At 46.8% G+C, this 15997-nt stretch overlaps 1 protein-coding gene across 1 annotated transcript in view; it reads left to right on the top strand.

The window, feature by feature from the left end:
- Positions 1-15997, top strand: part of atp10a (ATPase phospholipid transporting 10A) — a 139167-nt gene that overhangs the window by 82725 nt on the left and 40445 nt on the right. The window contains exons 14-15 of the mRNA XM_084307816.1: positions 3108-3462; positions 14536-14612. Of these exons, the coding sequence (XP_084163942.1) occupies positions 3108-3462; positions 14536-14612 (432 nt within the window). The remainder of the gene's footprint in view (positions 1-3107; positions 3463-14535; positions 14613-15997) is intronic.

Raw genomic sequence — 15997 nt, 5'->3', positions numbered from 1 at the left:
CGGTTCAAGACCGCCATCTGGTGGCCGATCGGCGAATCGCCAAAACCGGAAGTGAGCGGCCGGAAGTGGTGCTCACCCATATTTCGTCCGGCCACTCGCTATCGCTCCCGGGGCTCCATCTCGACACACTGGATAATCGATCGGTTGCCCTAACTCAATAAACAACGATATTTGGACGTATATAGTATTATACAACCTGGAACTGGACCAACTAGATCGACATCCCATAATAACGATCTTTTTGCTCCAGTAGCATCGCCCAACGCTACGAGGAAGCTGCGGTGAGTTTCAGCGTGTTTGATTATTATTATCCATATAAACTGCTCTGATCTATATATCGCCCATACTACATAAATGATTTAACGTCGGCCACGGACTTATAACCCCCCCCCTCCGGTCACCAGCAGATGATGAGGCATGACGTTTAGGACCTTGAAATTTTTTATCTGACGTCAATCGGTATCAAACTACATTTGATGATCTAATATATGTATTTATGGCTATAACTCACGTTCTGCAGAATGCTGCAGAAAACGATAAAAACATATTTATACTTTAGACCGTATTTTAGTATGAATATGTGAATGAAAAAGTAGAACGTTGCTACATCCTAAACGATAGATACTTGACGTTGAATGGGCCATAGTAATGTCAATTTAGCAATACAATTTAAAAAGGTATAGCCCTGCAAAGAAGGGGAACATCTCCATAGATTTACAGTGGTGGCAGAGAGGGGATTAAGATCAGAATAATCCCTGGCAGATAAAGGATTAATTACCTGAAATTATTCCGTTTTTTGGGGGGGGGAAACCCTGCATATATCGGTATCGGTTGATATCGGTATCGGAAATTAAGAGTTGGACAATATCGGTATATCGGTATCGGTAAAAAAGCCAATATCGAGCATCCCTAATTATCGGCTATTGTAATAATTCTGCATCATGAACATTGGCAAGCTTTCCATTTTTGCACAAAATGTGTTCCCTTCTATCACTAACATTATTGTTTAAGCATTTTTGATTGAAATAAAGTTAGTTATAAGATTTTTAATTTGTTGTTAAAAAAGAACTACACTTACCAATTAGTGCTGTCGCCTAATACAGCCAGGAGTCTACGCTGTGGTGACGTCAGTCAGCAGCGCCAAAGTGAGTGTAGTTCCGAAAACATAAACGTTGTTATTTAGCTACTTTTACGATTAATTGCGATTCTTTTTCATGTTGAGCTATAGATTGTGGATGCACAATGTTCCAATGTTCATGCTTTATTTGTTTTAAACAAGACTATTTGAATGAATGAATGAATGAAAACTTTATTTAACAGATTGCAGAATGGGTACAATACAGTACGGCTCAATACATACAATTGTTAAGGGGATGCAGACCTGAGAAAGACGTTTGTCTTGTTTCCATCAGGGTCCCCCATTTTCAATTCATATAGACATATATGACATACATGACATACAGATAGTCAGTACTGCTACATCTATACATTTATGACATACCAGATTTGCAAATACAGTACTGTTTGTGATACAGAAGGAGTCAAGAAAAGGGAGTATATACATTTGACGTAGAAACTGTACATTGGAGGTTGGGTGGGGGGGGTTGGGTACATTGGGATATTGACAACCATACTGGGTAATTTACATTGGAGGTGGTTGGGGGGGGGGGGGGGGGGGGGGCACACTGTATAAACAAGTAACACTGTACATTGAGGGGGGGGGGGAGGAGACACTGTACAAACAAACACAATTGTACATTGAACTATTGACAAAACCATACTAGGTAAATGACTGTACATTGGAGGGGGTTGGAATGATTGGGTTAGGATATTTACAGGGGCCAGTGTTGAATTGCAGTCTCCCGTAGGTGTCCCTTGAGAGAGGTTTTGAAAGTGGGTAGTGATCCACATTCCTTTACAGCTTTGGGTAGGGCGTTCCACATTGATGTGGCATAATTGCGAAACGTGTTTAGTCCCTTATTTGAGCCGAATCTGGGTTTGACATGATTTGTGGAGCTCCCTCTGGTGTTGTGATCGTGGTATTCACTGACCTTTGGGAAGTATTTTGACATGTACATGGGTACCTTGGTCGTTTAGAAATCGGTCCATTGGAAATACATTGCGATATCAAGAGGGGTGGACCGCACAGGAAACAGCAATGACGTAACCACTACACCTCCCTATTGGCATGAAAACACACACTTGACGAAACCTGTAGAGGGGGGGAAATCTGGACCAAACGACAGAGACCTATAGAGCTGCTGGTCGCAGCTAAAATCCCTGATGATTGAACATTTACATTAAGTTTACTTAGGTTTTATTTTTCCCATGAAGGCACACTGAAGTCTAAGCTAAAGCGTGCACTTTTAACAGGGACTTTTTACAAAAAAGTATTTGTGAAATTCTTCTTCTTATATTAGTATTTCCATCAGACTAGTCACTTTGGAACATTTAACTGCCACCAGTGAAATGTTTCAAAACAGCGATTCAGTAATCTTTAATCGATTTATATTTTTGTTATGGGGTCAATCGATAAATTGTGACACCCCTACTTGAATTACATGGATACAATAGATTACAGACGAATTCATGCTCTCACTGGCCAAATTGCATCTTGCAAGGCCGTGGTCAAACGGTGCATCTCATACACGGTCCTCATTTCAAGTGATCAGGAAAATCGTACAAAGTTCATCTTTTAAAGGTAGAATCTGTAATGCCGTCAAACGGGGCACCTGTAGGCAAAAGGGAGCCCTGCTTCGTATTTGATTACATGAGTGCAGTAACCAAGCGGTGCTATTTTGCCTACAGGTCACTGTTTGACGATTTTGCAGATTCTACCTTTAGAGATGTACCGGTACCTGTTTTGATTCACCAGAATGTTGGAATATCTGAACAACTCGTTTTGTTTTCCTGGGTGAAACTGAAAACGCATAACTCACAGTGGGGGGGAGGGGGGGGGGAGAAGGTTAGGTGTAAATCAGTCGAGCCGCTTGGTACCCTGTTGCTGCTTCATCTGGCGGCCAGATGCTGCTGCCCGGCAGGTTGGTATTGAGCGAGTATCCTGACTCCTAAACTCTGACCCAGTCTGCCTGGTCTCTGACACACAGGAGGCGTGTGCCTTGCTGCTGGAGGAGAGTTTACACTACATCCAGGCCAAATTCCTCTGCAGCTCCTCCGCGGAACAGGCCGCCAAGGCCTTCCACCACGGCGACTTTGCGGCCTATGAGATCTACCCTTCCTCGTCGCCCTCCTCGCACGCCACGCCCTTCCTGGTGCACCGGCTGGGCCTGGTGATCGACGGGCGGACCCTGGCTTACGCCCTGGACAAGAGCCTGGAGGACAAGTTCCTGGCCGTGGCCCGGAGCTGCCGCTCGGTGCTCTGCTGCCGCTCCACGCCGCTGCAGAAGAGCATGGTGGTCAAGCTGGTGCGGAACAAGTTGAAGGTCATGACCCTGGCCATAGGTATGTACTATATATATTAGTTATATTAATATTTACAGGGTTCGCACAAGGTCCTTGAAGTGCTTAAAGGCCTGGAATTCCTTGAAAACAGCCAATTTTTTAACAAGGTGAATCAAGAAATAAATTTTTTTTAATTTAAAGTGTAACCAATTGTCGCAAATTGGTTTTAAGCCATAAATATTGGATCAGATTTTATTTCTATAAAAAACGGCATTTAAAAGTAAATTGTATCCTTTTAAATGCCCTTTAAAATGAAAAATAGTGCTTAAGAAAGTACTTGAAAGTCCTTGAATTTCATTTAGCAATGTCTGTGGGAACCCTGTATATATATATTAGTTCATATTTGATCGACTGTGTCTTTAGTGCTCATTTCCCTTGTCACTTCATCAGTTGAATAAGGACCGGTGGATTACCTCAACATGTTAAAGCCTCTGACCAGAGCATCGCCCTGTCAAGTGTCCTCCAGGGTTATTATAGCTTTGTATTTTTCATTCGTTTTTTATTTCTATTTCGTTTTTAATTTGTGTTTTAAATGCAGTTTTGTTTCAGTTAGTTTCCAGAGTGGGTTTATTTCTATTTCAGTTAACTAAAGTTTTTTTTTCACAACCTAGTTTTGGTTTTTAGTTTACCAGTTAACTATAATTTCCCCTGTGTCCTCTCCTGAGAGCGCCGACTGAAATGCATCTTGTTGTGAAGGATCAGATTAAACCGAATATATATTTATTTATATATATATATTTAAATAGTATTTGTATATCGTTTGATATCCCCTGTATATTCCTTGTACAATATGCACTGAATATCCCTTTAGTCTACTAAACAGCCCATAATAGTTTCATTCTACCATTGGACGAGAACCTGGCGCCAGCAGCCATACCCCTAGGTTCAAGTTCAATCGTGCCGCCCAACATGTCGTGGCAAGCCCGGTTCCGCGTAGGAATACGTCTGGCGAAATACGAATGGTACTATTTGTTCACAGCGCATATATATATGGCGCAAGTAAAGTAGAACTTTCTTTTAGTCCATTAGTTCTTTACCCTCCAACCGAGTAACAGACGCGAAGCCTCACCCACGACGCACGTGTGGTGCAGTAAGGCCTACTTGGCCTCAGAATAGGCATTGAGATATCGTGTGGATTAATAGTTGAATTGTCATAGTTTGGCACTATACCGTCGAGTTGGACGTATTCTATTAAGCTAATAATAGTCTATTTATGTATGGTGCATCGTTCGGTTAGAGTTATAAAGTTATCAGTACCCCCATCGTTCCTGACGTTATCTGGAGTCTTAACCAGGCTGGGCAGACCACTAGTGGTGCTTGCATCCGAGGAGCTCCGGGCCAGGGCGACTGGACCTGTACATTGGATTACTCTACCCGGACGACGGCGAGCCTTCCACGGCTTGGATTATGCTTTGGGTGCTTTGATTATTCCATGGATAACGGCCAACACTGCCGAGTGTTGGAACTACCCCCCGGAGAGGACTCCAGGTGAGACGGCGCTCTACACCAGTGAGGTCGCCTCACGTCTCTCCGTTGTGGACCGGCAGCTACCGTCCACCAGAGGGTCCAGCTGTATTCATCTGCGGACCGAGGTTCTGTGGGCACCGTGTTCAAGACTTTGAATTCTCCCAAGAAATCGTCGGCCAGATGGGATACCGCCAGCGGCTTCTCTAACCCCCCCCTCCTACTGTCTTACAACCAGCGGGACCCCCCCCCCCCCCCCTTAGTGTATCCAGCTATAATCATTTAAGTACCATCGCTATAGTTTCCTAAAGAACCGGGTTGTATACTTACTCCCTGCGTAACCAGAGATTGGACATTCAATGTTGATTTACCTACGAATACTCATTTGCCATACAAGTGCATTTCAAATCATAAGTGTAAACAAGTGAACGTTGTATATACCTTTTGCTATATTAAATATTCGATTTGTACATTTGTGTGGACTTCGTTTCATCAGGTGGGAAAGTGTTCATCATATCTATATCATGTACTGGATGGCCAGAAGTTAAAGTACAAGAGGTAGTGGTTTAATACCATACTTAACAATACAGTCAGGGAATTGTACCCCTCAGTTACAATTGGTCCTTCGAGCCGGAGGGTAACTAGTGTAATATTAATATAGTGTTATTAATATAAAAATGGCCTATGATGAACACTCCACGAAACGGTCCTCCTAACCTAGAACGCCCGCGGCGCAGACGACAGACACCTCAGTACTTAGAGGATTACGCTGTCAGTCAACTACCTAGCCTTCGACAAACGGTAAACGCGGTAAAAGTAGAAAGTAAAATTATGTCTGACCTTAACGACCAGGTTTCCCCGACCACAGAGGCCCTAGTAGGTTCTAATGTAACTGACCAAGCCCACGGTGGGGACCAGGAGGGAGCTGACATGCCTTTACCCCCCGCCAATACCGAAGAAGTAGTCCCCGACCAGCCCCGGGAGGAAGACAACCCTACAGAGAGAGAACTCTGCACGGAAGAAGAGGAGGAGAGCGCCGAGGAAATAGAGCTCCAGGACTCCCCAACGAGTACACCCAGGAGCGGCTCACACAGGAGCGGCTCACCTCCACAACCGCCCTCCCCCAGCGAAGCGGAGAGGATGCTACAACAGGCGTTCCTCGTCAGCCTGACAGCCTCTACCGAACGCGACCGACTTCAGGGCAAGCGCGATCGACTCCAAGCACAGCAACGGAGCGAAGAAGAGCGCATACGCCGGGAGATGAGACGCCTTCAGACGGAAATTAATATGATAAGAGACCGGGCCGAAGCAGAGCGCGCCGCCGCCGAAGCAGAGCGCGCCGAAGCCCAGCGCGTCGCTGACGGTGCCCAAAGAGAAGCAGAGCGCGCCGCCGCCGAAGCCCAGCGCGCCGCTGACTGTGCCCAAAGAGAAGCAGAGCGCAACATCGATCTCATCCAGCGCCAAACCGAGCGCGACAGACTACAAGCCGAGCGCGACAAGTTACGGGCGCGGCTAATGAAGCGGCTGATCCCCAGGGCAACACCCTCTCCCTCCGCCAGGGGTTCAAGGAAATCGTCGAGACAACAGTCAAGGGCAGCGTCTCCTAACCGAGCAAGCGACCCTGAACTTGACCAACAGACCAAGCCTATACCCCCCGCAGACCCCCTTCCCAGACCGGTCCAAGCGAGACCCAGCTACAAGGAAGGAGCGGCATACACTGCGGAGAAGCTAAATAAACGACTACAGGATCTGGAAGACCTGATAGAGGAAGAAGAGGGAGAGGAGGAGAACCAAGCCCGACGACAGCACAGTACTCCACCGGACCAGGAGGTCCAGTACAGCCCAGGCTATACCCCCGCGGCGCTGCGCTACAGACCCCCGACTCTATTCACGGGTGAGCACGACGCACGACCAGCCCCGAGGAATAGCACCTGGACCAGCGGGCCATGGTACCCTGTCGGTACCAGCCCACAGAGAGGCGCAACAGGAGACTCGCCTAGGAGGCCTCTCCCCCAACGCTCGCCGATGTATCAGCCATTCACGGCGTCATACATTGCGACACCGACCACCAGACGGAGTGTGTACAGAACACTCGCCAGACAATATGACCCGTTGGGATGTATTCTACCTTACACCACCAGGGCAAAGATGATTGTACGAGCACTATGGGACAAGGACCAGGGCTGGGACGACCCAATACCCGCACACCTTGCCTCAACATGGAGAGAGTGGGAGACGGAACTCCGCTCACTCCCAGGCGTCAATATACGCCGCAGCTACTTCCCATCCACAGTGAGGCCAGAGACATGCAAGATTGATCTACACGTCTTCAGCGACGCCTCCGAAGTAGCCTATGGATCGGTGGCCTACTTGCGTGCCCAAGAGAAGGGAGGAAAGATACACACTGCTTTCATCCTGGCTCGCTCAAGAATAGCCCCACGAAAGCAACAATCTATCCCGCGTCTAGAGCTCTGCGCAGCCCTAGCAGGAGCGCATCTAGCCACGTTAATCCAACGTGAACTCACCATTCCGGTGCACAGAACAATCTTGTGGTCAGATTCCACGACAGTACTCACATGGATCAAGTCTGATTCATGCAGATACAAAGTCTTCGTGGGAGTCAGAGTCACCGAGATTCAAGAGTTAACAGAAGCAGCGAGCTGGCGGTATGTGGACACCAAACACAACCCAGCTGACGTCATCACCCGGGGAATGTCTCTGGATGACCTCACCCGTCGCAACATCTACAGTGACGGACCAGAATTCCTCAAGCTCCCCGAAGGAGAGTGGCCTACGCCCACCCCACGGGAAGCAAGTAACGAGGAGGCTGAGAACAAGAAACCTATGTTCTGTGGACTGAGCACAGTCGCCTCCACAGACCCCAACATAGATGACTGCATTACCCTAGAGAGTGCGCAGCAAAAGACATTCCTGTGGCACCACCCAGAGATTCAGTCCACCACTGACATTTCAGCAGCTGACTACGAAGAAGCAGAACTTCTTCTACTACAACGAGCCCAGAGAGACTCGTTCCCCGATGAGCTAGACTGTCTACAGGGAGGAAAGCCCGTCCCATCAGACAGCAGACTGCTCCACCTGGCACCCGAGAGTAAAGCCCATAATCTCATCAGAGTGGGTGGTCGCCTGCGGAGAGCCCCCGATCTACCGGATGACATTAAGTACCCGATAGTCTTGAACAGCCGACACAAGGTCACAGAGCTGATCATAAAGAAATACGACGAGGATGTACACCACGCAGGAGCAGAGAGAGTCTTCGCGGAGATCAGACGTCGCTATTGGATACTTCAAGGAAGAGAAGCGGTGCGACGCTTCCAGCGAACCTGTCTAGACTGCCGAAAGTGGCGCGCGCAGCCCAGCATACCACGGATGGCTGACATACCTCCCTGTCGCCTCCGACTCGGCGACAAGCCATTCCACTCCACAGGCATGGACTGTTTTGGCCCGTTGTATATAAAGAAAGGAAGAGGAACCGAGAAGCGGTGGGGTATTGTATTCAAATGCATGACCACCAGAGCGATACATATCGAGCTCCTTCCGACCATGAGCACAGACTCATTCCTTATGGCCTTCCGAAGATTCACATCACGGAAAGGAAAACCGTCTACATTGTTGTCTGATCACGGGACAAACTTCAAAGGCGGAGAAAGAGAGCTGAGAGAGAGCTTCCAAGCTATGGGCCCAGAACTTAAGACCCACCTAGCTCCATCCCAGATTGACTTCCAGTTTAATCCCCCGAACGCACCCCACTTCGGTGGAACCTGGGAACGAGAAGTACGTTCTATAAAGACAGCCCTGTACGCGTGCTTGGGGCCTAGACTGTGGCGGAAGAAGTCCTAATGACAGTCCTCACGGAGATCGAGGGAGTATTGAACTCAAAGCCCCTCGGTTACGTCTCCAGTGATGTAGCAGATGTCGACCCAGTCACCCCCAACACACTCTTAATGGGGCGGCTGGACCCCGCGCTACCCCAGACAATGTACAGGCCTGAAGAAGCGAGCGGCCGAAGAATGTGGAGGTACAGTCAAGTACTAGCTGACAAGTTTTGGAGCAGCTTCCTACTCCACTACCTACCGTCTCTACAGACCCGCCAGAAGTGGGTAAAAGAGAGACAATCTGACAGAAGGAACAGTCGTCATGATTATCGACCAGTCACTACCCAGAGCTATGTGGCCGGCTGGCCGCGTAAGCAAAGTGATCACCGGTGCCGATGGCAAGGTCCGAGCAGCTGAAGTACTCGTCCAAGGGCGAACTTACACACGACCCGTGGCGAGGCTAATAGAACTGCCCCGACTCCCAGATACTATCGATGATGACCATGACCCCATGACTTTGTGAGTTGACTGACCCTTACAGCGGACCTTGAGTGGTAGACAGTGCGGTTAATCTGTCTCTGCTTAGCTAATTAGGTGGGACTAATTAGGGGGCGGCTGTTGTGAAGGATCAGATTAAACCGAATATATATTTATTTATATATATTTAAATAGTATTTGTATATCGTTTGATATCCCCTGTATATTCCTTGTACAATATGCACTGAATATCCCTTTAGTCTACTAAACAGCCCATAATAGTTTCATTCTACCATTGGACGAGAACCTGGCGCCAGCAGCCATACCCCTAGGTTCAAGTTCAATCGTGCCGCCCAACATGTCGTGGCAAGCCCGGTTCCGCGTAGGAATACGTCTGGCGAAATACGAATGGTACTATTTGTTCACAGCGCATATATATATGGCGCAAGTAAAGTAGAACTTTCTTTTAGTCCATTAGTTCTTTACCCTCCAACCGAGTAACAGACGCGAAGCCTCACCCACGACGCACGTGTGGTGCAGTAAGGCCTACTTGGCCTCAGAATAGGCATTGAGATATCGTGTGGATTAATAGTTGAATTGTCATAGTTTGGCACTATACCGTCGAGTTGGACGTATTCTATTAAGCTAATAATAGTCTATTTATGTATGGTGCATCGTTCGGTTAGAGTTATAAAGTTATCAGTACCCCCATCGTTCCTGACGTTATCTGGAGTCTTAACCAGGCTGGGCAGACCACTAGTGGTGCTTGCATCCGAGGAGCTCCGGGCCAGGGCGACTGGACCTGTACATTGGATTACTCTACCCGGACGACGGCGAGCCTTCCACGGCTTGGATTATGCTTTGGGTGCTTTGATTATTCCATGGATAACGGCCAACACTGCAGAGTGTTGGAACTACCCCCCGGAGAGGACTCCAGGTGAGACGGCGCTCTACACCAGTGAGGTCGCCTCACGTCTCTCCGTTGTGGACCGGCAGCTACCGTCCACCAGAGGGTCCAGCTGTATTCATCTGCGGACCGAGGTTCTGTGGGCACCGTGTTCAAGACTTTGAATTCTCCCAAGAAATCGTCGGCCAGATGGGATACCGCCAGCGGCTTCTCTAACCCCCCCCTCCTACTGTCTTACAACCAGCGGGACCCCCCCCCCCCCCTTAGTGTATCCAGCTATAATCATTTAAGTACCATCGCTATAGTTTCCTAAAGAACCGGGTTGTATACTTACTCCCTGCGTAACCAGAGATTGGACATTCAATGTTGATTTACCTACGAATACTCATTTGCCATACAAGTGCATTTCAAATCATAAGTGTAAACAAGTGAACGTTGTATATACCTTTTGCTATATTAAATATTCGATTTGTACATTTGTGTGGACTTCGTTTCATCAGGTGGGAAAGTGTTCATCATATCTATATCATGTACTGGATGGCCATAAGTTAAAGTACAAGAGGTAGTGGTTTAATACCATACTTAACAATACAGTCAGGGAATTGTACCCCTCAGTTACACATCTGATTGAAATACACAGTGAGTTCCCTGAGGGCTTGACTGCACGAATTCTGAACATTGTATTTACCTGAAAATGCTACTCCACAATAGGCAAGTAGCATATCCAATCCTAATACAGATGTTGTGAAATGCCCTGACCTTTGGACTCATTTGGCACTAAATGTATGTATATTTATCCTCCTTTGGATAGCTGTTATTCTGTTTACAGACTCGTTACTCCACATACGAGTTGACTTCCATGTGTGGGTTTCAAAGTCACAAACTGACACACTTTTGTCCCCCTTTTTGTGTTTGCGTGGTCACTAGCGAAATGAAAGTAGCATTTCATACAACTTCAATTGACATGCAACTTCTTTATTGTATTGTAAGCTAAATGTATTATTAGTCTTTTTGGCCTAATCAATCAGTAGCATAATAGAGGTGACTTGGGGGGGAAAAGGCATCGTGACTTTCTGCCGTCTCTTCTCTGTTTACTCTTGTTATGTTAGCACTGCACTCGGGAGGATCCTATTTTTGCCTTCCAAGCATTTTCCCGTCATTGCTGTGTTAGCAGTAAACTGGAGCGGCTTAGCGGAGAGAGATGGGGAGCTACCACCCCTAAACCCCTCTCTCACTCTCTCTCAACATCTCTAAATCTCTGGAGACTTGTTTTACACACAATCCTTCCTACCCCCCCCCCCCCCCCCCCCGTACCCCTGGACAGGGAGGAGGCTGTGGCGAGAGTCATCCTCTCCCTTGATGAGAGAACCTCCGCACAGCCTTCCACCACGTACAGTGAGGGCTGGGCGATTAAATAAAATAGTATCATCAATTTACGATTTTGGCTTCCAATGATTATGAAAACAAGATAATCGAGATAAAAGTATTGTGGAAATCCACTGTTTAAAAAGAACGAAAAAAATCAATAAATGCACAATGTTTCCAAAATCAATGAGTGATTGTGTTAAATAATCGCAACTGCGATTTTTGCCGTAAACAAGCGGTCACAACATACAGCAGCGTTGGATGATTAAGATGCTCCACTCTGCTAACCAGAGCAGAGCCTCCATTTATCACCTACCTCAAAGAACCAGACGCTTCCCTCCCACTCCTCTTTAATTGCGGTAATACCGCAACTACCCACCCAGACAGCGCTGGGCTTTTAGGAAGCGTCCTGGCGGGCGGCCTGGCTGTGGTAACACTTTGGCGAAGGATAGAAATGCCCGACAGAATGTGGTGAAGACCATCCAAAGAATAGTGGGCTTTAATCTTCCGGTAATTCATTGATCTTTGGTAGGAAACTTGTTTTGTTTTTTATAATAATAAAAGGACACTTTTTTTTGTATCCACTTTTTCTCCTTATTTTTTCTATTTTTCTCCCATCCCAATTTCGCTGTTCCCAATTCTCCCCTCCCCTGTCTTGAACGTTGCTCGCATATGCCCCCCACAGGTCGGTCGTAGGGAGGATAGAAGCCTTGCATCACGTGTCCCCTCCGGTACACAAGGAGGCAGCCTGTCGCATCTTTTCACCTGCCAGCGCGGACTCTCATTGGCGAGGTGTAACGTGTGGGAGGCTCACACTACCCCCGCTATTTCCTGTCTCTGCTGTGCAGGCGTCCCCCAACCGACCTGTAGGAGTCGCTGTCCACAACGTCCAGATTACCACCCATCGACTTCCACCCGCTGACTCTGCCAATTGAGCCAGTATGACGGCCGGCCCAAGCCGGAGGCAACGCCGACAGCCGGATCTGAACTTGGTGTCTCTTGCGTTGGTGACGAGCGCAATGTCCGGTGCGCCACCCAGCCGCATAAAAGGACACTTTTTTTTTTTTTTTTTTTTTTTTTTTGCACAAATCTCTCCAACATTCCAAACATCTCTTTCCACATCATCATATTCAATTTCCAGGATTTGCCTTTTTCTTTTTTGTAAGAACATACAAAACATGTAAAGGACTCATACAAATACATTAATAACTGACATGGAAAATAAAAAAAGACTTACGAAAAAAGAAACATACTATACTATACATTATGCGTATACATTCCTGATATATATACCTTGCATGTAGACCGAACTACCTTCGAGCAGGTATGTGCTGCATCCTCTATCGGGATGCCACCCTTCTCCATATTGCATGTGAGAGAAAGCGCCCCAGACATATGCAGTTGTGCATGATAACAAGCATGCACGCATGTCTCCGACACATGTATGTGGGTACGTGTATCACGTAAGCATGTGTACATGCCTCATATGTGTGTGTGTGCATCTTCCTGGTATGTGACTGTACTCCTATCTCTTGTGTGTGTTTCGTATCCATGTGTGCCTCTGCCCCCTATGTGAGTGTATATCTCAGATGTGTATATATATGTGCGTCTCAGCTACGTATGTGTGTGTCTCCTATATACATGTGTATCCCCCTTATGTGTCAGTGAAAGCTTATATTTCAACTATGTGTATATGTAGGTATGTGTATGCCTATTTCCTATAAATGAGTATGTGCATGTATGTGTGCCCCTGACGTGTATACCTTATCCTTGTGTATATGAGTGTGTGTAAACCTATTATGTACACATATGAATATGTGTATCCTAGATATACCTATACCTGCGCACATGTGAGTGTGATAGAGACAGTGACGTTCCATAGACACACCATCCGGACATAAAATATATGTACATATATACACAATACATTATAAAGCACAAGTACCATCAGATCAAATCCCCTTTTTCATATTCATCCTTGATAATATTGTAATCCCATCTTAATCATTTGTCCCCAGACCGTTCAGTCAGGTGTAGAAAACTGTCCCATACCTCAGCGAAAATATCCTCTCTCCCTGCGACTCTATACGTCACCCTTTCATATGATGCTGTCCGGAACATTAGTTCCATCCATTCTTTAAAAGTAATATCAACAGGTGATTTCCAATGTCGTAATGCAATTCTACATCCTGATATCATGGCCATTCTATACCACATTCCTCGGTATTTAGGCAGTTTAATCCCTTTCGGTATTATACCCAAAACACATGCCATTGGGGCGTTATTTATCTTCACATTCAAGACCTTACTTAGGAATATCACAATTTGATCCCACATTTTCCGGATAAAAGGACACTTCTAATGATGTCGCAGTAAGGCTCATAAGGGACGTCAGTAGTCACCCCAGTTACCATCTTTTTCCCCCCTGCAATCTGGCCACTAGATTTAATAATAGTTTAGTCCCACAAGCAGTGGCACTTTTCTTTTTTCTTAATTAAAGTTATAAACTATTTAAAAACTGGTTATGCTTGTCTTTAGACTGAGGGATGTTTGTGAATAAGGATGCAGTACCAATGTACTTATTATAATAATATATATCGTAATATATAAGCTAATAAAGGTGTATAATCTTGAGGACAGTATGTTGGATGGAGGCATGCTTTGGCACGTCCATCCTTTCCCTTCTGATCTCCGTGTTTCTATTCACCTGGTACATTGATGCCCTGCTGGTGGGTAGTGCTTGGTGCTCTGAGCATAGCTCTAGCACTCCTAGGGTTAGTGGTTTGATTCCCACGGGGGTCACCCATACTGATGAATGTATGCCTTGTAAAGCAGTTTGTGCAGTGCTAAAAATACAGCCATTCATGCCTTATGTTATGCTAGACTGTCGGCTCTAACTCTACATAGATATCACGTCAGGTTTTGCATGCGTCATGATGTGGGTTTCATATTACGTGTGGTGATTCATGCATGGAAGATGATTGCTCTTTGTGACGTATTCTCCCCCCCCCCCATAAATCTAATCAGGTGATGGTGCTAATGATGTCAGCATGATCCAGGTGGCTGACGTGGGTGTGGGCATCTCTGGCCAGGAGGGGATGCAGGTAAGAAGAAACATGGGTGGGGCCAGGATGGGATGTAGCTGAGGAGAAACGTGGGCGGGGCCAGGGGGGATGTAGCTGAGGAGAAACGTGGGCGGGGCCAGGAGGGGATGTAGGTGAGGAGAAACGTGGGCGGGGCCAGGAGGGGATGTGGGTGAGGAGAAATGTGGGCGGGACCAGGAAGGGATGCAGGTAAGAAGGAGAAATGTGGGCAGGGCCAGGAGGGGATGTAGGTGAGGAGAAATGTGGGCGGGGCCAGGAAGGGATGTAGGTAAGAAGGAGAAATGTGGGCGGGGCCAGGAGGGGATGCAGGTAAGAAGGAGAAATGTGGGCGGAGCCAAGAGGACATTCTAATTCTACATAATACATTTGACCACACAGCTTCTAAAACATTTAAGTACATGTCAAAACAAGTTTATAAGCTGATTAAAACCCATTTGGACCTAAAACGCCTGCTAATAATGCATTATATAGCCTGCATATACACACATGTGTTTCCGGTTTCAATGGGTTAAACATAGACATCGCTCATATTTTAGGGCGGCTACGTGGCGTAGTGGGCAAGGCGCTCGCCACGAAATCTGGAGACGCTGGGCTTGCCTGTTCGAGCCCAGCGCTCCACATTTGCTTTCAGTTTAGCTGGTCGTCCGTACTAATACACATTGGCCGTATTAGGGGGTGGGAAACTGATGAGTGGGGATCGGGCGTTGTGGACAGCGACTCCTACAGGTCGGTTGGTGCGCCTGCGCAGTAGAATCAGGAAGTGTCGGGGGCAGCGTGAGCCTCCCACGCGTTACTCCTCGCCACTGAGAGATCGAGCTATGCAGGTGAAAAGATGAGACTGCTGTTACCTCAAGTACCGGAGGGGACTTGTGCTATGTATGACTTAGTCCACATTGCAGCCGGCTTGTGGGAGGCAAGAAACAGCGTTCGTGACAGGGGAGGGTTGAATTGGATGATACGAAATTGGGATGGTAGAAAATATAGAAAAATGGGAGAAAAAGTGGATAAAAAAAAAAGACATCGCTCATATTTTAAAATGCCATGTACAATTTAATACGCAATACTCTGCTGAATGTGTATTTACGTTGCAAAGATGGATTCTCAACTTAAGTCAAGCGCAAACGGGCAATAGTGTGTCCTGCTCCAGTCTCATCTGGTCCTACTAAAGACTGCTAAAATATTTCTCCCCTATTAATGAAGATCACAACTAGCTCCAGGGCTCGTTCTCTCTCCCTCCACAGCATCAGCTGTTAGTTTTTGCTGCCAAACCCAAGATGAATTCACAGAATTATCGATAAATGGACCACGCAGTGTGCGCTAGTCTCTCTTGCCAGACCTATCTTCACGCTGAGCGCTGTGCCAGTGGACATGCAGTGTACTGAGTT

This window comes from Notolepis coatsorum, assembly GCF_963971535.1.
Source record: "Notolepis coatsorum genome assembly, chromosome: 2".
Classification (NCBI taxonomy): Eukaryota; Metazoa; Chordata; class Actinopteri; order Aulopiformes; family Paralepididae; genus Notolepis; species Notolepis coatsorum.
This window is presented reverse-complemented; position numbering and strand designations above follow the sequence as displayed.